A 26,517-nucleotide genomic window follows, 5' to 3' on the forward strand; every position below is an offset into this window, starting at 1 on the left:
CACAACCGGGCTGCTTCGGGTGGGAAGCATATAATTAAAACATGCCTAAAATCAGCACTGCATATCCTTCGTCTTTCTTATCCTCATCTTAACTAACCTTTGGGGATGGAGTGGGTGAATGGGTAAGACATGCAATGGATATATGATTTATCAGTTTTACTATTGAAACTAAATCTATCCTAAAATAATCAATTCATGCTTTACTGCTATCATCTATTAAATTACAGATAGTCCTTGACTGAATGTTTGAAGTTACAATGAAATTGAATTTTGAAGGCATTCTTAAAAAGGGGTCTATAGTGCAATGTTTTTCTTAATATGTCTCCCTGACCAGGAAAAAGCGTGGTGGCGCAGTGGTTAGAATGCAATACTGCAGGCTACTTCTGCTGGCTGCCAGCTGCCTGCAGTTTGGCAGTTTGAATCTCACCAGGCTTAAGGTTGGCTCAATCTCCCATCCTTCCAAGGTCGGTAAAATGAAATGAGGACCCAGATTGTTGGGGGCAATATGCTGACTCTCTAAACCGCTTAGAGAGGACTGTAAAGCACTGTGAAATGGTATATAAATCTAAATGCTAAAAAGAAATCCTAGTAAAGAAATATCTGGAAGGCTAAATGAAGTTGTACTGAGGCAGTCATCAGAAAGGCCATGTTTTTAGTTTAGAAAGCTTCAGAACCCTGGTCCAGCTGCTGTTGGTCTATCGGAGACATAACCATATTTTATGCTAGCCTGCTGTTGCCCCTGCCATAAGGACTTTGCCTTACAGGCTATTCTCCCCTCTGAAAATAGAATGGCCCTAACCCTTTGGCTTTTTGCAAAGTTTTAAAAACTTTTTAGAAGTGTCTGGAGCTCAGAATGTATTAAGGATCCTGTTGCTTGGCTTTACTATTAGTTGATTCATCATCATTGCTGTTTTTTGTATTTATTTACTTTTTGTAAGCCGCCAAGAGTCATTTGATCTTGACTGATTTGATTTGACTGAATTGAATAAATGGATAAATAATAAATACTACGGTAGTCTTGTGCATACATATCAAAAGCTCTAAGCTGAGGACATTTGAGAACAAACAAAAGGCAACATTGTGAAGTTAGTATAGTAGCAAAATTAGATTTTCCACAGAATTATTCCAAGTTAACCAGAAATATCTGCTTCTAATGCTAGTACTTTACATATTAAGTCCAGAAATGAATTTTGTATTTTGAAACAGTTTAGCAAACTTCGATGAATTTATTGCCTGGTAGTTCAGGTATATACGTTATCTGTCACCTAGACAATGAAACTGGCTGCCATAGAAACTGGAAGGCATCATTTCTCACCAACTAGATTTTATCCCAGCTGAAAAATAGCTCAGTTTTAGAGAAGTAGTTGAGCCATCACATTTGAAGGACGTGTTAAACTCTTTTTTCCATAAATTAAGTTTATTTTCATGGTCCTCTCTAGAACTCTCAGAGTAGACCACACTGTTAGTGATTCAATCTACTTGTTATTTACTCTGAAACAGAAACCACTGTATTCAGTGAGGAGAGTTCTTGTATATGTGTGCACAAAATTGCAATCATACAAAAATAAAAATACAGATTCCAGTGTAAGTATCTCATCACTGAACTCTTGCTTTGTAAATTGAGTAACTAGTAATAAACTAAAATTTGTTAGTTGATTGATCAGCTGAAGAATATCTCGTACTCTTAACATAAAAGAATCATTGAGAAAAAATTACATATATAGAGATTACTAAATAATATACAATAAAATTTTATCCCTAGCCACACAAACATAGAAAGAAAAGAGGGAGATAAGAGTCTGGAAAATTTTCTCATAAGAAAACAATGTGAACAGATTGCTTGATTGTTCTTTATTGCTCATTGTTTAAAAAAGGTAGGCTATAGGTTCAAGAGTCTTAAATTGATTCCTAACAACCATAGAAATCAGTCAGAAATGGCTTTAATTTACCAAAAGCTAAACATGAATGAACTGTTTTTTAATTCAGGCTTTGAAACAAAAGTTATTTATATGAGATCTAGTAATAATTTGATAAAAGCCCCAATAGAAAGTAGATTTAACTGGTATATAATGATAGCTTTTTGTGAGCAGAAGAGCCGAGATGGTATCTGCAAGCAAAGTGCTTTTCAAAAGGCAACTGGACTTCGTTTTTTTTCCTTGAAAACATTTCGCTTCTTATCCAAGCACCTAGGTGTCTTTTGAAAAGCACCATGATCTGGATGACTGAGAATTTCCATAGACATCTAAAATCAATATTTTGCTTAAATGTCTTACACCATAAAATGCAGATGTAGGAACTGATTTTGACACAAACTGGACACTCAGTAGTTGCCAATATTGCAACTGTGGAGGCAACAAACAGGATAGCTGTTCAGAATTGAAAAACTATTTCAGATTTAAAATAATGGATTACAGATTTGTTTTTGCTTTCTCTCCAGCAAATCATCATCATAGAAAAATGACACTTTTGCAATGATGTCACAATATCAAATACATATGCACTTCTACCTCATATTTCATATGCATATTTCCTCAGCTTCTTCATTGAGTCCTGATTATTGATGCCCATGGCTATTACATACAATACAATACAATACAATACAATAGCAGAGTTGGAAGGGACCTTGGAGGTCTTCTAATCCAACCCCCTGCCTAGACAGGAAACGCTACACCATTTCAGACAAATGGCTATCCAACATCATCTTAAAGACTTCCAATGTTGGGGCATTCACAACTTCTGGAGGCAAGCTGTTCCACTGATTAATTGTTCTAACTCAGGAAATTTCTCCTTGGTTCTAAGTTGCTTCTAAATTGATTGTTTCCACCCATTGCTTCTTGTTCTGCCCTCAGGTGCTTTGGAGAATAGTTTAACTCCGTCTTCTTTGTGGCAACCCCTGAGATATTGGTACACTGCTATAATGTCTCTCCTAGTCCTTCTTTTCATTAAACTAGACATACCTAGTTCCTGCAACCGTTCCTCATATGTTTTAGCCTCCAGTCCCCTAATCATCTTTGTTGCTCTTCTCTGCACTCTTTTTAGAGTCTCCATATCTTTTTTACATCATGGCGACCAAAACTGAATGCAGTATTCCAAATGTGGCCTTACCAAAGCATTATAAAGTGGTATTAACACTTCACGTGATCTTGATTCTATCCCTCTATTTATGTAGCCTAGAACTGTGTTGGCTTTTTGGCAGCTGCTGCACACTGCTGGCTCATAATTAAATGGTTGTCCACTAGGATTCCAAGATCCCTCTCACAGTTACTACTATTGAGCAAGGTACCACCTGTACTGTACCTGTGCATTTTTTTTTGTTGCCTAAATGTAGAATCTTACTCTTTTCACCATTGAATTTCATTTTATTAGATAGTGCCCAATGTTCAGGTTTGTCAAGATCCTTCTGTATCTTAAGCCTATCTTCTGGAGTATTGGCTATTCCTGCCATCTTGGTGTCATCTGCCAATTTGATGAGTTTCCCATTTATCCCCTCATCCAGATCATTGATGAAGATGTTGAAGAGTACTAGGCCTAAAACAGAGCCTTGGGGTACTCCACTGCATACTTCCCTCTATGTAGATGCAGTTCCATTGAGGACTACACGTTGAGTGTGGTTGGTCAGCCAGTTACGAATCCATCTGGTGGTGATGCTGTCTAACCCACATTCTTCTACTTTATCTAGTAGTAGGTTATGGTCTACTTTATCCATACTTTTACCACTTGTTATCAAACATTGAAAATAATTATGTACACATTATGGAAAATCTGAATGTTGAATTCAATAGTGCTAAAATGAATTATCATTGAGTATTATAAATGAGTATTGAGTATTTCATCTGACATATTCCTTAACCATCAGTATGGAAATATCCTCTCATCAAAGATTAAAATGGCTCCAACCTTACTAACCTTTTGTAAGGCCCTAAAAACCTGGCTATGTTTCTGAGCCTGGAGTGCTGAATATGCTAAGGGCCATATTTCTTGGCAGTATTGTTAACTGGCTAAGTATCTTGGTTGCTCTATGTACACACACACACACCCACACACACACACACACACACACACACACACACACACACACACACACATACACACATACACACACATACACATATATGTTGTATTTGTGCTGATAAATAAATAAAGGGAGATAAAGGGAGACTAGTATAGAGGCAGTATGCCTCCTCCCATATTTGGGCATACCAGGGGTTGTGACACTAAATATATATATATTAATAATAACATTGTTATAACATAAATAACATAAAACATTGTTTTAAAAAGTTTTTATTGTTTTTTAATTGTAAGCCACCCAGAGTCATTGATTGAGATAAGCACTTATAGAAATTGAATAAAAAATATCTCTTGTGCTTTAAGAATTACTGATCACTTATACTCTCTCACCCATGCTTTCTGTAAAAACTGCTTATCCTTTGAAGGAATATAGAACGTTCTATAAGAAAACAATATCAGTTCCTGTTTTAAACACTGAAATAGCACTTCTCTCTGTTTACAAGGAGACCCCAATTCTTTAATTCCAAACTAGAATGTAAATTTCTATAAATATTATAAACAGAATAACATAATCATAGCACCTTGAGTATACAAAGCCTTCAACAAAAGTATCCCAAACCAAATAAGTAAGCAAAACAAATAAACTTTTATCTTCCCAAATCTGCCAAATTTGGGATGGAGGACAGCAGGTTTCAGCTGAACCCTGGTAAGATGGAAATGAATTGGAATCCACAGCTTTATCATCTTTAATTCTGGATGTGGTGGCAGTACCCCAGACAGTCCCAGTTTCCAACTTGTAGGCTTTGCCTAGACTTGCAACTCCTACTTGAAATGCAGCTGGCAGTTGTGGCTAGGAGAGCCTTTACACAATTTCGGGTTCTGCACCAAGTGCAACCTTTTCTGGATTGTGAGGCTCTGCATTCAATTACTCATATCCTATTATGCATCTCCCATGTGAATCATTGCAACCTATGCTACATGAGGCTACCCTTGAAGAATATTCAGAAGCTACAATTGATCCAGAAGGCAGCAGCATGGACACTTGTAAGACCCTAGGTTGGCACATGTAACACCCACTCTTACACAGACTGCACTGGCTGCAGCTTTGCTTCAGGGTCCAATTCAAGATATTTGGTCATTACCTTTAAAGCCCTTTATGACGTAGATCCAGGATATCCGAAGAGCTGTTTTGCCTAAATGGGACTGTCTCACCCACTTGCCCTAGTGTTGCAAGAGGTTTACTGCGGACCCCGTCAGCCAAGAAATTGCAGCTGGTGGGGGTCCTGGTGAAGAATCTTTTCTGTCATGTCTCCCGCCCCACCTTGGAACGTCTCGCCACAGGAGGTGAGGCCCCACCGCCCCAATTTTCTGGCCTTCAGTAAATACCTTAAAACTTGGCTATAGTGGTTGGTTGACATGGAGCCCTGAAGAAGTTCTTGGTTGGAAGTGGGTAATATAATAACAGAGAAGTCACTACCACTTCTCCACTCTTGATTTTTTCCCCTTTGTTTTAATATTTTGTAATTTTAACCTGTTTTCATTTATAATTGCTTTTTACATCGATATGTTTTATTATGTTGTAAGCTTCTCAGTCTCCTTGAACTGCAAGATGAGCAGCATATGAAATTGGTAAGAAAATAAATAAATAGCTAGCTGTCAATTCCAATCCCTCCCCCCCCCAATTCATTAAGCTAGTAAGTAATAATAGCAGTTTAGCAATGACTGGTGAGTATACAAGCAGCAAAAATCCCTAGTGTTTTAATAAAAAGAACAGGATGGCCTTTTTATGCTCTGGAATTCCTACTGCATGTCAATTAGACTGACATTCTAGATAGCTGGTTTTTATCCCGAAACAGATTTTACTGGATTTTATTAACCCTCTTATAGGTGGTTCACCAGATTTCAAGCGGCTTTCACTCTCAGATTCCACCCTGTGTTCAAACATTCTGGGTAGAGGTGAAGCTTCTTCAGCTATGAAGGATAATGGGGAATGGAAGGATTTATATTCCTTGCTGACAGCTGGTAATTTGCATCCTTTTAGAGGTTGTTGGACATTCTAAAAACGCTTGGAGGTTTATCTGTGTCCTCAGGGTCACCTGAGTAGTGCTCCTGGTTCCTGTAATCTGCAATATTTTTCTCTGGAAATCCATTCCTATTCCCACACCATTCCAAAGGTGTTCATCCCAAATTATATACCTAAAAGTCTGTAGAGATTCTCAGTCATCCAGGCCATGGTAGTCTCAAAGGTGTTTTTTTTTTCCAGGAGGCAACTGGACTTTCTTGTTTTTTTTTTCTTTTGAAAACGTTTTGCTTCTCATCCAAGAAGCTTCTTCAGGATAGTGGGGAATGAAAGTACTCAGGTGACCCTGAAGATGCCTCCAAGTGCTTTAATGACCCTCTAAAAAGATGCAAATGACCAGCTGTTTGCAAGGAATATAAATCCTTCCATTCCCACTATCCTGTCAGAGCTGAAGAAGCTTCTTGGATGAGAAGCGAAATGTCTTCAAAAGGAAAAACAAAGTCCTGAAAAAAAAGCACCTTTGGGACCAGCATGACCTGGATGATTGAGAATGTCTACAGCACAGGTCTTCAAACTGGGCAACTTTAAGACTTGTGGACTTCAACTCCCAGAATTCTCCAGCCAGCATAGCGACTGGAGAATTCTGGGAGTTGAAGTCCACAAGTCTTAAAAGTTGCCAAGTTTGAAGACCTGTGCTCTACAGACTCATTCTGGGTAGAATTAAGGAAGGCTTTTGCGTAGGAAGTCCTGAGTTTTTCAGCATGTGCGAGGCGAGCCTTCCACCAAGCCCTTGCAACCAAAAGGCTAGGCTTCTGCAAAAGAGAGCGTGAGCCTTCCGCCAATGAAAACCCGAGGAGAAACGGAGCTGCCTGGGTGGAGCTGTCGTTTCCCTTCGCGGAGGCGGGATCTCAAAAGCCCTGATCTTCGCGGGAGACGCTTGCGCGGGTTGCACGAAAAACGGCTGGCAAGCTCGCCTGGCCAGTTGAAGTCCAGCCATGGTGAAAATCGGCTTCCAGCCGGTTACAACTGAGCTCAAGCCGGAGAAAGAGGCGGCAGTTGCAACGCGCCACGGGGCCCCAGCAAAAGGCCTCGTCCTTTCTCAGGATGCGGTAAGTACGTAGGAGACCACAGGGGCTTTTTTTGGCGTTTTCAGGTCGGGTTTGCATTTCAGTTAATGATGAATAAATGAACGCTCCCAGGAGACGACGATATTGTGTTGGTTTAAAAAAACACCCACACACCTTAAAAATACTTGTGTTCAACACCCGCACTAAGCATAGACGCGTTTCTGAGCGATTTGGTAATCTTTCCGAGGATGAAGCTGTTGAATCGCGCAATATGGCTTTACGGTATTTGAATAAAACAGGTAAGATCGAAGGTCCCGCGGAGGCTAGAAGTGAAGAAAAGCGCTTTCACCACAAATCATTCGAGCCCGGGTTCAGAACAGAAGTTCCCTTCATAGAGGGAAGGCGTAGTGTCTCTTTAAAAGTGATATTGGGCTTATCGCTGGCTAGTGAGCATTTCCGCAGGGATGCCAGAAAACCAGAAGTGGTTTCAGCTAATGAAGCAAACCAAATAAAAAATCTTCTTTCAACTCTGGCACCTCATATGCGCTGATGATCTCTTTCCATCCCTTTCTGCCTGCAGAGTGGAAAATGTGCTGCTGGCTGGGTATAAGGAGAATTTATGAAGTCAGTGTACATCAGGTTGTACAAGGTTCCACGCCACATCCTCTAGTCCAGTGTTTCTCAACCTTGGCTACTTGAAGATGTCTGGACTTCAACTCCCAGAATTCCCCAGCCAGCGAATGCTCTAGTCTACAAGTTATGTCTGCGGTGTAACAATTTGCAATCAGGCCCATATGCAGTCAGTTGCAACTCTCTGGATTTAGATAACTGTTTCCCAGCCCTAAAGGATCTTTTAATATTGATAGCACAAGCAACCTTTGCTTGGAAAAGGTTTATTAAATCCCCATCTTCCAAATATTTATCCCCTGAACGTATAAATGTGAAATTATTCTAAAGGATCAGGATCAGAGCCTGGTGCCTCAGTGCCAGGATTGTAGGATATGGATTGTTTTATACTTAAGACGTTTCGTTTAAATAATGTCAGATGAAGCTCTGGCAGAAGTCTGGTGCTTCTCCTCCCCTCTGTCCTTGTCCAGTCTTCCCCAAACATTCTTTTATTCTATACGTTTGTGACTCCAATTCCTGTACAGTTTCATGTTTGAATTCATGTGAGTTGCAATCCATAACATTTCGGAAGGCACCAAGTTAGAGACGGTGGTTTTTACTTATTTCACCTGATAGAGTGGATCCTTTTGGTGAAAGCCAAGCTATGAACTTCTGACTAGATTCTCTGTTCCTGCTCTAGGATTGGCTCGGCAAATTTGAATGATATAAGTTTCAGATTATTCCCTTTTCTTTGACATGGATGAATGACTAGTGTTCTTCTTAGAGTCTTGAATATCTCCAGTTATAAAACCAATGGAAAAAGGCCAAAGTTTTCTGGGCAAGCAGTGTGTTTGTTACCATGGGGATGTTCTCTATCAGGCCTTCTGAGGGATTGTTCTACTGATCCTGTGTTCTTTTTAAAAAATAATTAGAACCTGACTTCATTCTTTGTTTGTGTTTTTATATAATATCTCTACTGTTATCATGTTGGGGACCTATTCCAATAATTGCAGAACATTTCTCTATTTAAGATGAAATCAAGTTAAGAATATTTCTAGTTCTTCTAATTTCTAATCTACATCAGCAGAGGTAATCTCTCTACAGATTTCTAATCTGTAGTTTGCATGTGATCATGTTGATCGCTTTTTTTCAAGCTCTGTGGTTGCCTTCTGCTATGAATTGTAGTTGCATTAGTAAGTGAGATTTAAAGATATAACCAGCTCTACTAATCTTATTTTTAGGAGGCACATTCTGGCTAGACCATATGTGGTGTTTTGAGTAATTTCACAGTGAGGTACATTTCTGGTATTTGTTCCTCTGTATTTGGGAAAAGAGTTTATAGTTTATAGATTGCAGGCATACACTGCTTATACGAGTTCTATAGAGTTAAAAAGACTTAAAGGAGATTGTCACTTTAAAAAAGAAGTATTAGATTCATTTTAAAAGGTTTATTTTTATAATATTAAGCTTTTTTCTGTTCCCCAAGACTTTTTTTATTTAATTTATTTTAATATGGCCTAGATCAGTGGATCTCAACCTTCCTAATGCCACGACCCTTTAATACAGTTCCTCATGTTGTGGTGACCCCCAACCATAAAATTATTTTATGTTTTTCGTATTTTTTCAAAAATATGTGTTTTCCAATGGTCTTAGGCGACCCCTGTGAAAGGGTCATTCAACCCCCAAAGGGTCCCGACCCACAGGTTGAGAACTACTGGTCTAGATGTTTTTTATAATTGGAAAAAACTAGTGTATGATACGCTGAGGAAATTTTGGTTACTTGATATCATGATATGTATTAATTTTACCACTTTCTTAATTTCTTTTTCCACTTCCTTGAAAGACTGGGTGCTGGAGTTATGACACTCAAGGGTATCTGCATACCCAAAGACAATTCTCTGGTGCTCACCAAGTTCTGATTTTAATTTATTTTATATATTTATTTAAAAGTAGCATCCTTCGAAGCAAGTGACATCTTCAAGCAAGTATTTCTTTATGTAATTGTTGTGTCCAAAAATGCTCTAGAACATGGGTGTCAAACTCGCGGTGTTATGTTGCCATTACGTGATGTTTCACGATGTTTTTCCCATTCGTGGAGCTGGGATGGGCATGGCCTGCATCTGATGTACCTGGCTCCCCGGTCACCAGTTTCACACTCCTGCTCTTGAAGCATACAGTCTATAAGTAGCTTTGTTTGAAACGTGCCTGTGTGCCTAGAGAAAATAAGTGGTATATAGTACCGATAAAAAAATTCTAAAAAAGATGGAGTCAGAAGTGAGAAGTAATTTTATCTGTTGAGATTTATGATTTTTTTCTCCTTTTTTTATATTGCAATATGCTTATTTCTAATTACACACATACATACATATAAATATATGATGCATAAGCTGTGCTACTATTAGGCCTCCTCCGAGTTCCATCTGCCGGTCAATGTCGACTGGCAACCACGCGGAGGAGAGCCTTCTCGGTGGCAGCTCCGACCCTATGGAACAATCTCCCCGTGGAGATCCGTACCCTCACCACCCTCCAGACCTTCCGCACAGCCCTTAAAAACTGGCTTTCCTGTCAGGCCTGGGGCTAAAGATTGCAACCCGCCCGAATGGTATGAATGTTGTGTTTTAATGATGTTTGTTCTATATGTTAAAAGTTTGTTCCCCCCCCTTTTTAAGTTGTAAGCCGCCCTGAGTCCCCCCAGGGAAAAGGGCGGCATATAAATAAACTTAAATACAAATACAAAAAAAAAAAAATACAATACTTTAATTTTTGTTGATGGGAGATCTACAGACATCCATCCCTCTTTGTATTATTTGACTGTAGCTTGCTGTTATAATGTTGAAATGGTATTATCATTGGGTAGGCTGATCTCATGCACATTGGAACACACAGTGATATCATTTGTTTGTTTCAAATTTATGTTCTTCACACCCTTACACAAACGTCTCTGAGGCAATATGCAAAGTTAAATTAAAAGACATGGGTTAAAGAACCAGAAAGTGAAATGGCAATTGATTGTTGTTTGTTTAAGCTGCTTAGGAAGGTTACATGTATGTTTGTAAATATGCTACATCAATAGAATAAAAGAATTGGTTAGATTACGCTAGTTAAGCAATTCCTTGCAACCTCTTCCAGAAATCCAAATAAAATATCACCATCATAAGGTTGTTAGCCTTTGCTTTTATGCATCTAGTAAAGATTCCTCTGGTAATTAGTTCTGCTGTTAATCTAGTCTTACTCTTAGAAAGTTTTCCTTAACATTTAGTCAATATTTCCCTGCAACTTAAGTCATCTAGAAATAGAGCTTCTTTTTCTTCTTACAGTAGCTTCTTCTTCCTACTTATCAATGCTATGAATCAGAGGTGGGTTGCTGCCGAACAGATAGTAGTGGCGGCAGGAGGCTCCACCCACCCGCCCAGACCAGTAGTAAAAAAATTGGCAACCCACTTCTGCTATGAGTTTATTAAAAATTGATATTTTAATTCAAGATTCATGTCTGACTTAGTTTCCCTTCCAATAAAGAATTCAAGTATTAAATTATGACTTTTTCCAATGTTTGTTACTTTTGGTTCCTTGATTTAACTATTTCTTAGTATCAAAATAAGTTAGCTTATCCTATTGTGTTTCTTTCACTTTCCAAGGAGAAAGTGATCAGCAAGTCATGTCGAGCATGCAGTATTTCTATCTTTTATTACCTTTGAAGACATTATTTTTCCTTCTTGGGAAGCCTGTTGTAAAAGAAAACAGATGTACACAACACGGAAGAAGGAAGCTTGGCATAGAACCATCCTGCTCAGGATATTCTGCATTTACTGTGCTGTCCATTAATGAGTGACCCTGTTCCTTTTCTTTAAACAGGAGAAGCAGCCCTTATCTTTGCCACAGCAGAGTTGGAGATCTCTAACTTGCCTCTTCTTTTTGGCCTTGGGATTTTTGTTGTTACTTCTCGGCTTGATCTTAACATCGACGTATATCTACAAATATTTATCTCTCACTCACTCAGTTGCTCACATGGGCATGGATATGGTATGTATGATTTAGTTCAAACCATCCACACGATCGGAGGATTAACATTTCCACCTTAAAGCTTATAAAGTAGTTGCTCTTCTGATCTGCTTCAGCTACACAATAATCTGAGACAACTGAGCTTCCCATTTCAGATAGCCAAAGTAGTTTCAGCATACGCTCTCCCTTTGTATAGTTTCTAACCCAATATTTGATAGATCATGTCTCATATATGACAGACCCTGACAAGCATATAATTTCCAGTATAGCCAGAAGAGAAACATTGCTAAAATGACATAGTTCTCTTTAGTGATAGTAGATAATGTTCTACTATTAAACTATAATTCATATTCATCAGCCATAACTGATCATGAATTTATGCCCATTAATACTTGCAAAATTAGTTTTCTCTTTCTGTGAATGGATGTTTGATTTCACATCGAGAAAGCCTTTTGCTCTATGTCCACTGAATAATTTCCATAGGGCTTTAGTAAACAGACACTTGTTTTGATAGTTTCAGCCTTTCCCCATTACCTTTCCTGGAGACTTATCCTTGCTTGAGGATGTTCTCTTTCTATAGTACTATTATGAACAAACTTTGCATGGTAACTGCTCCTTGTATCTGTAGAACATGCCACTCCTACCCATGCCAACTTGCTTTTCACATTCCATTTAGCCTCTTTTTTGACATACATGAGGGAGTAATACTGCTTCACTACTTCACCCCACTTAGCCACTTAATTTCATTTAATAAGAGAGCAGCAAAATGTGCCTTCCCTATCTTGTTTATTTCCTGCTCACGTTCCTCAATGGAAAAATATGCTTAAATCAAACAGTAAAAACAAGCATTCAATTTTACTATATTTGGATCCAAGATGATCTCTTCACTTAAAAAGTATAATTGACAATTTGTGTAAATATGGTATACAGAATATCAGATGAGGCTTTTGTAATCTGCTTGATATATACAAATGTAACAAATCCCATCAGCATTTATGAAAAATTGCAGAAAAGCTGCTTTAGGAAGCTGCTCCATTGAAAAGGGATATGGATCTATTACAGTCAATTGCAAGTTGTTATTTGCAATCATGTTTACAAGAATTATATAAGGATGCAGTGGCTAAGAAGCTGAGCTTGTCGATTAGAAAGGTCAGCAATTTGAATCCCTAGAGCCGCATAATGGAGTGAGCTCCGTTATTTGTCCCAGCTCCTGCCAACCTAGCAGTTCAAAAGCATGTAAAAATGCAAGTAGAAAAATAGGAACCACCTTTGGTGAGAAGGTAACAGCATTCTGTGTACCTTCGGTATTTAATCATGCCGGCCACGTGACCACAAAGTCCACATAGTACATGACAGCGCTGGCTCTTCAGCTTTGAAACAGAAATGAGCAGCACCCCCTAGAGTTGAAAACGACTAGCACATATGTGCAAGGGGGACCTTTACCTTTACCTTACAAGAATTATATGTGAGCATATTTGTTTTTATTCTGCTTTTATTATTTTTTATAAATAACTGAAGGTAGAACACACTTCTTCCTCCTGTTTTCCCCACAACAACAATCCTGTGAGGTAGGTCAGACAGAGAGTGACTGATCTAAGGTTGCCAGTTGGTTTCGATGCCTAAGGGCATGATTAAAACTCACAGTCTCCTGATTTCTACTCTGATGTCTTAATTAAAAGACAAAACTGAATACTGAATAAAATAGAGAAAAAACTGCTTTTAGCAAGCAGCAAAAAAACCCCACCACCACCACCCCTTGGTAGAAAAAGAATTAGACTTCTTTTTTGTGACCAAAACTCCACTCACGTGTGTTAGAGTTACTAGACTTGGACTGCAAATATATGTACATTTAGCAAGGAGTTAAGTGTTATCTCATTATACCATCTTGTGGGTTTTTTTTAGCTTAGAGATGATGGATTCTCCAGTGGAAGTTTACTGGGCCAGGTTTTATAACCTGCTCCAGTAAAGGGACATTTATTTGGAGGAAATAACATTATAGAGCTAGGCAAAGCTTAGTACCTAGCCAACTGCATCCTACCAGGTGATATATTCAGAAGTATGAACCTGGGTAGACAGAAAGAAGTGATCTCAGATTAGCAATTTCATAGATACAGAGAAGACAGAGCGATAGGCCAAAACAGGACAGAGAGTATGAATAAGATCAACACTTGGTTACAAATTTCTTACACTGAATTGTGGTCAGCAGGAAAAAATATTACTTAGTTTTAAGTCTGTGTCATTCTGCAATCCAAACTCCATTTGTATATTTAAAAAGTTTAAAAATGAGGTAGTAACACAGCCAATTTAGCTTGAGAATTTTTTTATTAAACTATTGTAGCAAAGGACAGAGTATTACAATTATGAGGAAGGAGGTTTGGAGTGTGACTACTTTGAATTCGATGATTCGTCTGAAACCAGGACAGTGTATGAGGATGTGAAGATTTTCCTTGGAGAGGAATATGAGGAAATCAGCATCCCAAGGCCCAATGTTGGGCATCCTGCAGACATTATCCATGATTTTCAGCAGGTAAGAAATTAGGCTGCACAGGCTTTGAAAGAATGTCTAAAACAGAAATAAAGAAAGGTATAGAAAATACTTTTTTTGAAGTTATTTCCTACAGCACATTTTCCAGGAACTCCTATCATATATAATACTCTTCATTCAGTATACTTTCATAACACATTTCAGATATAGGTTGGATTGAAAGGTAGGGAACTGGGCAAAACCAACCAGAGATTTTATTGTTGAGTGGGAACTGAATGTTTCTCACCATTTGACATTTAACATTCTAAGCCAGATGTTTCCAACCCATGGCTCAAAGGCAGCCGTGGATAGTTAGTAATGTAACCTTGCAAGTTCATAATAAACTTTTAACATTATTATGTGATTTATACATATTAACTAAATTATATATTATATATGTGGCCCAAGACAATTCCTCTTTGCTCAATGCAGTTTAGGCAAGGCAAAAGGTTGGACATCCATACTCTAAACTACATAGTACATGGCCCTTTTGAGATTTGATAGTCTGGTGATTCACATTGGCTATCAGTGGGTCACATTGCTTTTCTAAGATAGAAAATACTGTCACAGGTCCCCTTTAATATCTAAAATGTAATTATCAAATGGTGGCCCAACACTGCCACCTTAACGAAACTCTGTCTCAGCAGTTCAGTAATAATACGAAATATTCATGTTGGAGAGACTCAATTCAATTCTAAGCATTTTAAACAACTTGATGGGATAGGCATATAATGGGTTGGAATGCCATGATATCAAACTTATTTTCATTTGATAATCTTACAGTTTTATAAGACATGAAGAAACAAACAAGATCCTGCTTCTTTTATTGGGGGATAATGTGGTTTTAATTGTCATATATTTACTGATAATAACCCTGGCATCACTCATCAGTGGAATCTTTCAAACTGGCTGGTCAGAACAGGAATGCTCAATGAATAAGGCATCTCAAACCTAATGGTTTCTCTGTTACAAAAGTCTTTACTTACCTTATAAAATGCAAAGTTCTCCAAATAAAAGATGTCCAGGTATCTTTCCATCAACAATGTCTACAGACTGCTGCTTCAAATCTTCCCCGTTAACAAGAATGTGAAAATGTAATTTTGTAATCCTATAATTCATCTGTAAGTCTAAGACTTAAATACTTAATATTCCCATATTTCTGAGAACCATATCAAATATATGGAAATATTTAGGAGGGTGATAATCTGGCCAGATCATTAATCAAAAAAATATATCTGTGGTTTTATTGATTCCCTAAACTTGGGTCTGAACTGCCTTATTCATTGTCCTCAGCCATAATTGGTACAGTTGAATTTGTGTTCATCATGCAAGGTGTGTGGATTTAAATGTATAACTACTGTTGTAGCTTTTTCCATAACACTTAACCGTATGTCCAATATCTTGCTAGCATCAAATTTTAAGATCTCCTTTGTCCTTACTTAGAAAATGCAACATGTTCCATTCCCTCCTGATAAGGTAGTTTAGCCCAGCACATCAGCCACTTCAATAGTTTTATTAAGAATTGCACTAATAATAAAAAACTGATAGAGTCATATTCATTATTCTTGGTCTAGCACATTAGCTTGACATTTGCACTTTTGTAGGTACTAGAGTAGGGTACCTGGTCTCCCACTGGTGAAAAGAAATAAATTATTGTGAACAACCTGTTTTTATAGTCTTAAGTTTTTATATATCCCTGTTTGATATCTCTCATCACAAGTATATAATGGGATGGTACTGTAAAGAGAACAATGTACTTTAATAACCTTTTTTTGATTTTATTTAATTTTTGGCCTCAATTGGATATGTGTTACTAGAAATTTTGATCAATTTTGATCAATCTCTCATTTATAGCCTTTTAGCATGTGTGCTTGAGTGTGGGGTTTGTGTTCCTATCCTATTCTGGCTCTTTGAGTTTCTTGAATGGGAAAGCAGCTTCCTATGAAAAAGAGTATAAAAGGTTAAGTCATATGATTCTAGTACCCTTTTCTCTGAGTGTCAAAGTGATTGACATTGGTTTGTCTCCTAATACAATCTTTGCAACAATAAACTTTGTGAAGTTGGGCTGTGCGTATCTTCATGTCAGCATTGATTCTTGGTATTAGTCCCTACATTTTTCTTAGCAGAATTCTTTGGAAGTGGTTTGCCATTCATTGCTTGCTAGGGCTGAGAGGGAGTAACTGGCCAAGGTCACCCCGCTAGCTTTGTGCCTAAAGCGGACCTAAAACTTGTGGTCTCTGGATTTCTACTCCTGATGCCTTAATTTGTCCTGAGACAATACATCACCCAGTGAGCACCAAGATTGAGTGGGGACGTGAATCGTATTATTTCCAGTCCAATTCAAGCACTGTTACCTTTACCATATACTAGTTTTAAGCATCCCAGATTCTTCTGTGAGAGTTCTTTAATCTGTTTTGAGCTCATTCAACCCCTTTTTAACCTGATTTTATTTGGTGTGATTTCAGGGATTCACAGCTTATTATGATTGGGTAGTAAATAAATGCTACATTGGCGAACTAAATACTACTATTGTCATGCCGCTTAAGCATTTCTGGGAGCTGACACTTAATATAAAGGTCAGTAAATAATCTTTTTTATTCTATATTTGATTACAGCTATATTCTATAACCATTGCACCCATCCTTGGAACTGATAACGCTTTCACTTGTGGTTCCAATAATAGTAGCCAGCTTTGAAAAGCTGTAGTAGGTTGATGGACTTTAGACTTTTGACTGAATGTTATGAATTGAGAAATTATTATACAGCATCAATGAATTATCATGAGAAAAATACAAAAGTGATCATTTTGTAGCACTAATCCCATTGTTACTTCAGTGTATAGGTTGAGATGAATAAAATATTGTTGCTTGAAGTAATACAAGTATAAACTTTTATTGTCATTGTACTTAAATACGACGACATTGGTATTCTGGATCAAAAATCCATGGCCTTCTCCAATTCGAAGAGACACTTGTTCGGCAGGCTGAAGCAAAGAGGCAGTCCTGGAACCAGCGAAATCTGGGGTCTGGGCAGGGGACAGAATATATCTGCCCTCTGTGGAAGGATTGCCACTCCCAAATTGGCCTTTTTAGCCACACCAGATGCTACTTTAGGACCTCTTTCCAGAGCACGATACCATAGCCTTTTGAGACTGAAGGATGCCAATGGATCAAAAATTCCTGAACAGTGAAAATAAGTTGTGGACTTGTTGAAGAGATGTTTCTTTCCAGATGTTAAAACAAGCAATTTCTCAGTGAATCGTAACTTTTTTGATTGCAGAAGGGGGTATATTTGTCACAAAGCAATATGATCCAGGAAGAGCGGATGGTGTCACAACATGCCACTGACCCAGATCTGTTTGGCTCCTATATTCATAAACTCTGCCAAGGGAAAGAAACCTTCATGTTGGGCCATAGAATAGCAAGAGGACGTAAGGGGAACATCATTTTATTTCTTTTTCTGGTTTATTTATATTGTGCTTCTAAAATGGACTGTAAATTTACAGCAGTTATTTTTAAATTCAATATGTGATATTTGCAAAAGGAGAAATATACTGGTAGAGTGAAGCTATTTTTAAAATAGTACCTAACTCTAAACGAATGTTCTTGCATATATATTATCTCATTAATGAATTATTGTATGTATGATAATTGGCTCATCCACACAACTTCCTTGCCCTGGATTGAAGATACCATTAATTCAAACTTGCTGAGTATCTACCCTCATAGTTGAACCTTCATCTAATAGCATCCCAGGGTTGAACAAGGTTGAAGCCTATCCAAGATACACCATCTTGAAAGCAATGTTTCTTGAAAGCAATGTTTCCTTTTGGAAATTAGAAGAAAATCTCCTATTCAGGTATTCTAAGAGGTCAGTGACCTGATGAGCTCCAGTAGTCCCACTATAAGACCATGTCATCCAAACGAACGAGCTTCTAACTGCTGGCTGGTTAATTAGGGATAATAGATCTCCCCCCCCCCCCCACAACTCCTGGCACTTGGTAAATTAGTGTTTGTATTTTGCACAAAATCTAGTATCTTGTATCGTTACCTCAATGAGATGGGCAGCTGTCTACATTGTTTAAATAGCCAGCTATAATTGCAAATGTTCAGATTAAGGAAGGAGAAATTTATGTTCTTCACTGACAGTTTAAAATTCAGTGTTTAAAAAACAAACATTTCTGTAATCAGAACACTTTATTCTATGTAAATCACTGTGAGAAAACAGCTTTTGAGAGTTGGGTGTATTAATACATGACAATGCCAGTAATGTCTGTGTCCCTTTCTGTGATTTGTATTGTTTTTGTGCTCTTATTTCTACACACTTAATTTAGAAATTAAATGGTTGTATTTCTTTTTTGTCTCTAAATCTCCAAGAAACTTAATTTGACTTTCTTTTCTGGGTTTTTTTCCAGATATCCATCAGCGAGCTACTGAGAAGTGTCATCACATTCGCCATTTTGCAAATACTTTTGTGGTTGACACAGCAATTTGCCAATCATTGTGAGAACTGCCACTCAGATTTTTTGTATCTTGGGCTTTGCTTCATTTTGTAAAGATTTCTAAGAAAAAAAGTATGCCTACTATAATGTGTTACTAAATTGTTACGTCGCTGGCGTTTGATACTGGACCAATGCTTTATATATTAATCTTCATTAATTTTTAAAAGACTGATAATAAAACATAATATAGTAATATAGCCTTTTCAGAGTACATGATGCTCTTTTAAGTATAGAGTTGGGAACAGGAAGATAATGGAAAAAACACAAGAAAAGCTGGAATAGAAAATTTCAACATAAATATTGTTTTTGTGTCTTTTGGCCTTTTTCATAGACAATATTGTATGAGGTATTTCTTTGTAAAGGCATCTGCTGACTATAAGAAAAAGCAAGAGCATAATAAAATATTTTTACAAACTTAATATTTAAACCTTGCTTTGCTACTATTTTCTATTAAATTGATCTCAAGGCAGATCTTTTAAGAACCCACTTTTCTTAAATCAAATTTTCTTTGGTCATTGAACTTATTAAATTGTGAAAAACCCAAACCATGGTAATGCTGTATTTTTTTTTTTTTTTTAAAAAAACATCACTACTGTAGGATAGCCATCTCCAACCTGCTTGGGAGCTTTTCTAATTGAAGTGTCATACTTTTGAAGGATGGACATCTGGTTGGGAAAAGCTGCTCTGGCATGAAATAAAATATTTAATGCTTTGTATATTTTATCTACAAAACGGAAATATTTCACTAAATTATTGTTTTTCTGGAGGACTTTTTAATTTTGAATAAGTTTGTTAATTTTTCTAGTTATGTGTGCTTGCTATCAACCTCAAATTATACTTTTGGTGTACTATTTAAAGACCTAGTTCTCTTGAAAAGTTTATAACCCTGCCAAAGGTGAAAAGAATGAAATATGGCTGCAGCAAAAGGGCAGGGTTTTCATTCTTTTAGGCTATGGAATTTTTCTAATTCCCTGAAATCCCTGATCAATAGGCAAAGCTTTAGAGACTGGAAATAGGTTATATTTGACTGAAACTTCCCCCCCCTTTAGTCTCAGAATCCTATTATCTATATATTCCTGATATGATTTTTGAAACCCTTATCATAATTGTTTTTCTAACAATGACTGCTCATTTCATAACATTGGTCTACACGGGTTGTCATGACAAGTCAATTTTGCATTTCTTTCAATAGCATAGCTGTTTATTAGTTGTGTCATTTGGAAAATGTGATATATATATAAATCCTTTAATGTGTTTTTCCTATTGCTTGCCTATTAAGTCTACAGCACAGTACTTTGTTTTAACTTACACCGTTTATCTTTCATGAGATCAAGTTCAATGGTTTATATGGCAATAGCTGAATATTCAAACTAAAAAATAAAGAGGCTAGTAAAGAAACAATGAAAAAAACCTTAATTACCACAATTATGTCCCCTCAAATCTGTCATCTCTTGCCCACCAAATAAATCTCCAAGATGATCCGAGCCAATCTGGACCCTTTAGGTTTTCTAACTATGCACTTATTACTGCTGTGATTGAATCCATCTACATTATACCCAAGTTAATTTCATCTACAAATTTGCTAAGCATTTGTCTCTTCACATAACTTACTGGAGTATAAGTTTAATGAGGAACCAATGACAATTTGTTGAGTACAAATATAATTAAACCAGCTATGTATCTAATTGTTCAGACCCTCTAGTTTCCAATAGTTTAAAACTAGTCTATCAAACTTTAAATGTATAAAAGATGCATTGATTAAAAAGATGAATGCTATCACTGATAACTTTATGTGACAACATCCCAGAAATATATTTGCTTGACAAAGGCCTTACTGTAGAGCCAGGGAGATGGCCCTGAAGCTAATATTCAGCACATAAACAGAAACATTACTTTAGTCCTGGAAAGGTGATAGTATTATGAATCCTATTGACCCTCCAATTCACTTGGTTATTTGGGGTGCGAAGACCATAACTAGCAACAATCTATTAATATAGCACACTTCAATAAGCTCAGCTGTACTCTTCCTGAGACTTTTATTGCTTTAGTATACTTAAAAAGGTTGACACTTTCTATTCCAAACCATCACCCTAAATGAAAGCAGTACAAGATCTGATTTTTCAGAAATAATTTAAGTGTACAGCTGAATATAGCCTGATAATAGTTAGGAATAGTACAATTCCTTGATTTGAAAATAAAGGCCAATGAACTGAATAGGGCTTCCCAATAGATAGTCTAGTTACCTGTAATTTAAGATAACCAACACATGCACGTTACTTAATTTTGCCATGCAACTGATCAAGCCCATCTATGTCATTTGCATAATTCAATTAAGTAGATTACGTCACTTCATGCTATTATATTTTCAGGCCTTTATTAGCAAGTGACAGAAAAGTTTGAAATCTGATATACACTATATTGCCAAAACTATTTGCTCACAACTGAGGCTGATTATGTGGATGTGTGAGCGAATATTTTTGGCAATATAGTGTAGCTGAGTTTATCATAAAATGTGTTACTGCTGCACCTAAACCTTTAAGCTGTTTATTAGCTAGCAGAATGTAAGAACCAAAATGTTTCTTTTAATGTAAATCAAGTTTGTGCTAGTCTTAGGATCAATATGCTTAGTTGATTATGTAGAATATTCATCCATTTCATTTCCATATACTAAAGATCAGAAAAGCTGCAATACTATCTTTATTTTATAATCTCCCACTTTTATTTCCAACCAGTTCTGAAAATTTAATGAATAAAAGTGAAGATGAACGAGTAGACCAAATCCACTGATAAGATTGCAACAAGATAGTTATTCACATTACTTTAATCAACATAAAATTCCATATACACAATCAATGACATCGCCAGTATCATTTTATTATGTACATACATTCTAAGATGCAATAACACTTTGACTATTTCAGAATACTTACTTTATAAGTTTTTAAAAGATCCTGTAAGAATAAAAGGGAGAAATAAAGAATGGATGTTTTTGAGACAGTTTTACAGAAAACTTATTTATGCTTTGCTCAAAGTTTATAGAAACTGTTTCAAGGGATGATTTTAAAGCTATTTTAAATAATAGCTATTAAACTTCTTAGAACACTTAAATGTTTATTCAGAACTGAACACGTGAACCTGAAAGTACAAAATATTGAAATATATATCATAGCTTAATATTCTTCTCCTTCTTCAGCTTCAGCTTCCACAGAATCAACACCAACTTCTTCATAATCTTTTTCAAGTGCAGCAAGATCCTCTCGGGCTTCAGAAAATTCTCCTTCTTCCATTCCTTCCCCTACATACCAATGCACAAAGGCTCTCTTGGCATACATTAAATCAAATTTATGATCAAGGCGAGCCCAAGCTTCTGCAATTGCAGTAGTGTTACTCAGCATACATACAGCACGTTGCACCTTGGCCAAATCTCCTCCTGGTACCACAGTGGGTGGCTGATAATTGATGCCCACCTAGAGGAAGGAAAAAACATTCATTACATTTCCCTCAATAATGCAAGGGATTTTCAAATTCTATTTTTTTCTTTCCCTGCCTTTCCTTCTCCCTGAGCATTTTGTGGATAAAAGCATAATGGGAAACAAAAAATTAGATATGAATTCTTGAATCAAAAAAGGAGCTAGAGAAAAAGTGAATGTATTCACATTTACCGCATAAATAAAAAGAAAACCCCTAATCTATGTAAATTGCCTCACTTTTATCATGAGAAATACATTAATAAATTGAAATACATTAATAAATTGAATTATGGTTTAATTCTCTTAAATATACTAAAGGTATAAGCACACTAGCTTTCATTTAAAATAATTGTTTATTTATCCTAAGTATGATTGTACTAGTCTAATAACTGAAAAAAGTGCAATTTGGTGTGCAGCATTTATTTATTGAATTTATTTGCCACCCATCTCATAATGAAATGACTGTTCATGTAACATGATTTACTTCACTGAAAGCCAGCTGCAAGACTTTGGGTTAGTCACTCTCTCACAGCCCAATCCATCTCAAAAGATTATTGTACAGAAAATAGGAGGAAGGATTATTTGGTATGTCTGCCACCTCGTTATTTTAAAAATCTTAGAAGAATTTAAAAAGTCGGCTCAAGTTACGTAAGAAGCTCTACACTTAGCACCACACAAACATTAATAAAATAAATGCTGTTCAGCATTTTCAGAATTGGGAGAACGATGATCTGATCTGGGCAAGAAAAATATTACTGCTATATTCATGTCTGCAACATAATCCCTTTATGTGGAAACAGTTATTAGGTAAATACAATCTTGTTCATATATTATATCATGCTTTTATTACTTTATATTAGGAAGTTTCCACCCAAATCATTGGAGTTCACTAAGATTATACTCCATGTTTGTTTATATTCAACAATATAGTACCTTGAATCCAGTTGGACACCAATCCACAAACTGAATAGTACGTTTTGTCTTGATTGTTGCAATAGCTGCATTGACATCTTTTGGCACTACATCACCTCTGTATAGCATGCAACATGCCATATATTTACCATGGCGAGGATCACATTTTACCATCTGATTAGCTGGCTCAAAACAAGCATTAGTAATCTCAGCCACTGACAACTGCTCATGGTATGCCTTTTCAGCTGAAATGACAGGAGCATATGTTGCCAGGGGGAAATGGATTCGTGGGTAAGGAACAAGATTTGTTTGAAATTCTGTCAAATCTACATTCAGAGCACCATCAAAACGTAGTGAAGCTGTGATAGAAGATACAATTTGACCAATGAGACGATTGAGGTTGGTGTAAGTAGGACGTTCAATGTCAAGATTGCGTCGACATATATCATAAATAGCTTCATTATCCACCATGAATGCACAGTCAGAATGTTCCAATGTGGTATGTGTGGTAAGGATAGAATTGTAAGGCTCCACCACAGCAGTAGATACTTGTGGAGCTGGGTATATTGCAAATTCCAGTTTGGATTTTTTCCCATAGTCAACTGAGAGTCTTTCCATTAGCAAAGATGCAAATCCAGAGCCAGTACCTCCACCAAAACTATGGAAAATAAGGAAACCCTGTAGACCAGTACACAGATCAGCCTACAAAAAGACAACCCCCCAAAACCCAACAAAAAGTGAGGTCATTGATCAGAATACTTAATTTCAACAGTATAAATTTAACATGCTATTATTTGCTACTGTATTCATTTAAAATATTTGCATTAATACCATCCAGTCAATTAAAATTAAAAAATCAATATAGTATACTTAGTTTTAAATATGCATTCCTTAAACAGATCAAATATTTTTAAACATATACTTTTGAAAATAAAAGACTAGAATTTCTATGCTCCTGACTTCAAAATGGTAAAATTTCAAATTTCACATTTTTATTTGCAAATATTTTCTAATTCACATCTCATAATGACTCACCAATTTTCGAATGCGATCTAGCACTAGATCCACAATCTCTTTCCCTATGGTATAATGGCCTCTAGCATAATTGTTAGCAGCATCTTCTTTTCCAGTAATGAGTTGCTCAGGATGAAATAACTGTCTGTAAGTACCTGTACGGACCTCATCTTTGAGGATTAAAAAAAAAAAACCTTAATTCTAATTCAAAATCCAGAAGTGTTTTATTATTTCTAATAATATTCCACACTCAAGAAATAATGTACTTAATAGAATAACCAAGTTGGAAGGGATTCAGCTGTTCTTATTCCTTGCTAAGCATATGTATTGTTTTTACATTAGATCAATGAGATAAATTCTGGTTAATATTTCTGAACAAAAGATAGGGCTTCTTTTTGCAGGAATTAAAATTAATCATAGACAGACAGAAGACTCTCGGCATGAAAATATGTCTTAGTTCACTTCTGATGACTATATGGATATATATAAAAAACATAAAAAAATAAATAGTGTACTTCTATTCTTACTTTTATTAATATGAGAGGGTAAATGAAATAACTTCCTATGTTACCTTTTTAATAAATTAATAAAATCAATGTGTAAAGGCAAACTTAATTTAGTGCCGGATTATTTTAAAATAGCTTTAATCAAAATTCAAGTTTATTTAGCATTCCCCCTATTTTTATTACTTCTAAATAATGAAAACATTGTATAAATATAAATTATTATTTAAATATAAATTATTTCTGATAATTCACATGTTGATACCACCTTTCCAAGCCCTTATACATACCAACAACAGTTGGCTCAAGGTCCACAAAAACAGCTCTAGGTACATGCTTGCCAGCACCGGTTTCACTAAAAAATGTGTTAAAGGAATCATCTCCACCTCCTATGGTTTTGTCACTGGGCATCTGACCATCCGGCTGAATTCCATGCTCAAGACAATACAATTCCCAACAAGCGTTACCAATCTGAACTCCAGCTTGTCCAACGTGGATAGAGATACATTCACGCTATTTAAAAAAAGTTAATTTTTTTTAAAAAGGCATGATTAATGCTTATTTTTGAAAGTATGCGTAATAATAAAGCACTACAAAAATGTATGCTGACCCATTTCTGTATTTTGATAATGTACCCATTTGATTTCTAATGTCTGTTTTAAAATATGCACTATTTTAATGATCAATTGCCCTTAGGACACCCAGGTTTTAAAAAATGGTCGTTGAAAATGGTTTCTCCCTTTCCGCTCGCCTTTCAGCCTTGTGCCTAGCCAAATACAAGATAATACAGCGCCAAGCAACCCCTGATCTCCACCGAATCGCGCTTTTACGAAGTACGAAGCCTCGACCGAGGCGAAGCTCGCGCGGGAAAACTCGCATGAGGCGACAGCATTCTTCCACGAGTATATCATTCTCGTACCCTACGCTCGCGGTTCCCTCATAACATTACTACGCCAAGAGGCTTAAAGAGCTGCCATGACCCCGCTCCCCACTGAATGAAGCCCAGCCACCCAAGCCCCACTTCCCACCATGATGCCTGACGAAGATGGCGAGGTTCAATGCTTTCCCTCAGAGGTTCGACGTTCAACTCCCGTTTGAGGGTGGCCTCAACTGTCGACCGTTAAGAGTAACGGTTCCCGACCGCGAACATCCAACTGCAGTCTGCTACTCTCCATTGGTGGAGGCTGTTCAGCACCTGGAACCTGATTGGCTGAACAGGTTTTTTGTTTTAGTCTGGGATGAACTTCTAGTGATGACGAATTGGAGATCTGTGGAATTTTGAGCGGGAAATGGGTTCTCCGAGTGGGCATCTGTTAGGATCGAGATTTCATGAATTCTCCTGCCGCAAGCCTCATTTTTTTAAAAAAAGTGAAATTCATTGCAGTGTGGTTCTTGCTATTTTCTGAGGTATTGTTTCATTGTTAGATTTTTTAGTTTCTTGAGAGCCGGAGTTCAGATGTTAAAGTTAATGAGAGGCAACCTCTGTCTGTAGGCTCAACACTAAAGTAAATATTGTATATAGATAGATTAATCACACACACACACACACACACACACAGAGAGAGAGAGAGAGAGAGAGAGAGAGAGAGAGAGAGAGAATAGATGTAGATGGATGATAGATAGGCAGGGGGGCAGATAGATAGCTAATGGCATCTGAAAAGAGAAATAGAAATATTTTTTTCCTGAATAACATTCAGTCAAATATCCCAAATTCATCTCTCTCCCTCCCTCCCTCCCTCCCCCTCTCTCTATCTATCTCCCTCCCTCTCTGTCATATAGATAGATGAATGACACACACACACACACACACACACACACACACACACACAGAGAGAGAGAGAGAGAGAGAGAATAGATGTAGATGGATGATAGATAGGCAAGGAGGCAGAT

General features: G+C 36.9%; 2 protein-coding genes across 2 annotated transcripts; one reads left to right on the forward strand and one right to left on the reverse strand.

Moving 5' to 3' along the window:
* Positions 1-6,934: 6,934 nt before the first annotated feature.
* Positions 6,935-19,301, forward strand: LOC106550665 (integral membrane protein 2C). Its single transcript, XM_014068612.2, has 6 exons — positions 6,935-7,140; positions 11,557-11,724; positions 14,042-14,230; positions 16,693-16,803; positions 17,507-17,657; positions 18,642-19,301. The coding sequence occupies exons 1-6, from the start codon at positions 7,027-7,029 to the stop codon at positions 18,731-18,733; spliced, it is 825 nt and encodes a 274-aa protein (XP_013924087.2). The 5' UTR covers positions 6,935-7,026; the 3' UTR covers positions 18,734-19,301.
* Positions 19,302-21,533: 2,232 nt separating this feature from the next.
* On the reverse strand, positions 21,534-26,161 carry LOC106550675 (tubulin alpha-3 chain). The gene is made up of 5 exons (XM_014068623.2): positions 25,656-26,161; positions 24,918-25,140; positions 24,146-24,294; positions 23,132-23,812; positions 21,534-22,195 (listed from the first exon to the last, which is right to left on the reverse strand). The coding sequence occupies exons 1-5, from the start codon at positions 25,656-25,658 to the stop codon at positions 21,899-21,901; spliced, it is 1,353 nt and encodes a 450-aa protein (XP_013924098.2). The 5' UTR covers positions 25,659-26,161; the 3' UTR covers positions 21,534-21,898.
* Positions 26,162-26,517: the final 356 nt, after the last annotated feature.

The sequence above is a fragment of the Thamnophis sirtalis genome, unplaced genomic scaffold (genome assembly GCF_051295495.1).
Source record: "Thamnophis sirtalis isolate CommonGarterSnake01/CBP01778 unplaced genomic scaffold, rThaSir2_p1.2 scaffold_11, whole genome shotgun sequence".
In the NCBI taxonomy this organism is placed as follows: domain Eukaryota; kingdom Metazoa; phylum Chordata; class Lepidosauria; order Squamata; family Natricidae; genus Thamnophis; species Thamnophis sirtalis.

Excerpts from the sequence above, each read along its gene's own strand:
- LOC106550665 (XM_014068612.2), top strand. The coding sequence starts at position 7,027 with ATGGTGAAAATCGGCTTCCAGCCGGTTACAACTGAGCTCAAGCCGGAG. Across the intron at positions 11,725-14,041 it reads CTCACATGGGCATGGATATG|CAAAGGACAGAGTATTACAA; the intron begins GTATGTATGATT and ends AAACTATTGTAG. Across the intron at positions 16,804-17,506 it reads AGCTGACACTTAATATAAAG|AAGGGGGTATATTTGTCACA; the intron begins GTCAGTAAATAA and ends TTTTGATTGCAG.
- LOC106550675 (XM_014068623.2), bottom strand. Across the intron at positions 24,295-24,917 it reads CCTTGAGCCAACTGTTGTTG|ATGAGGTCCGTACAGGTACT; the intron begins GTATGTATAAGG and ends TAATCCTCAAAG. Across the intron at positions 23,813-24,145 it reads TAGATCGCATTCGAAAATTG|GCTGATCTGTGTACTGGTCT; the intron begins GTGAGTCATTAT and ends GTCTTTTTGTAG.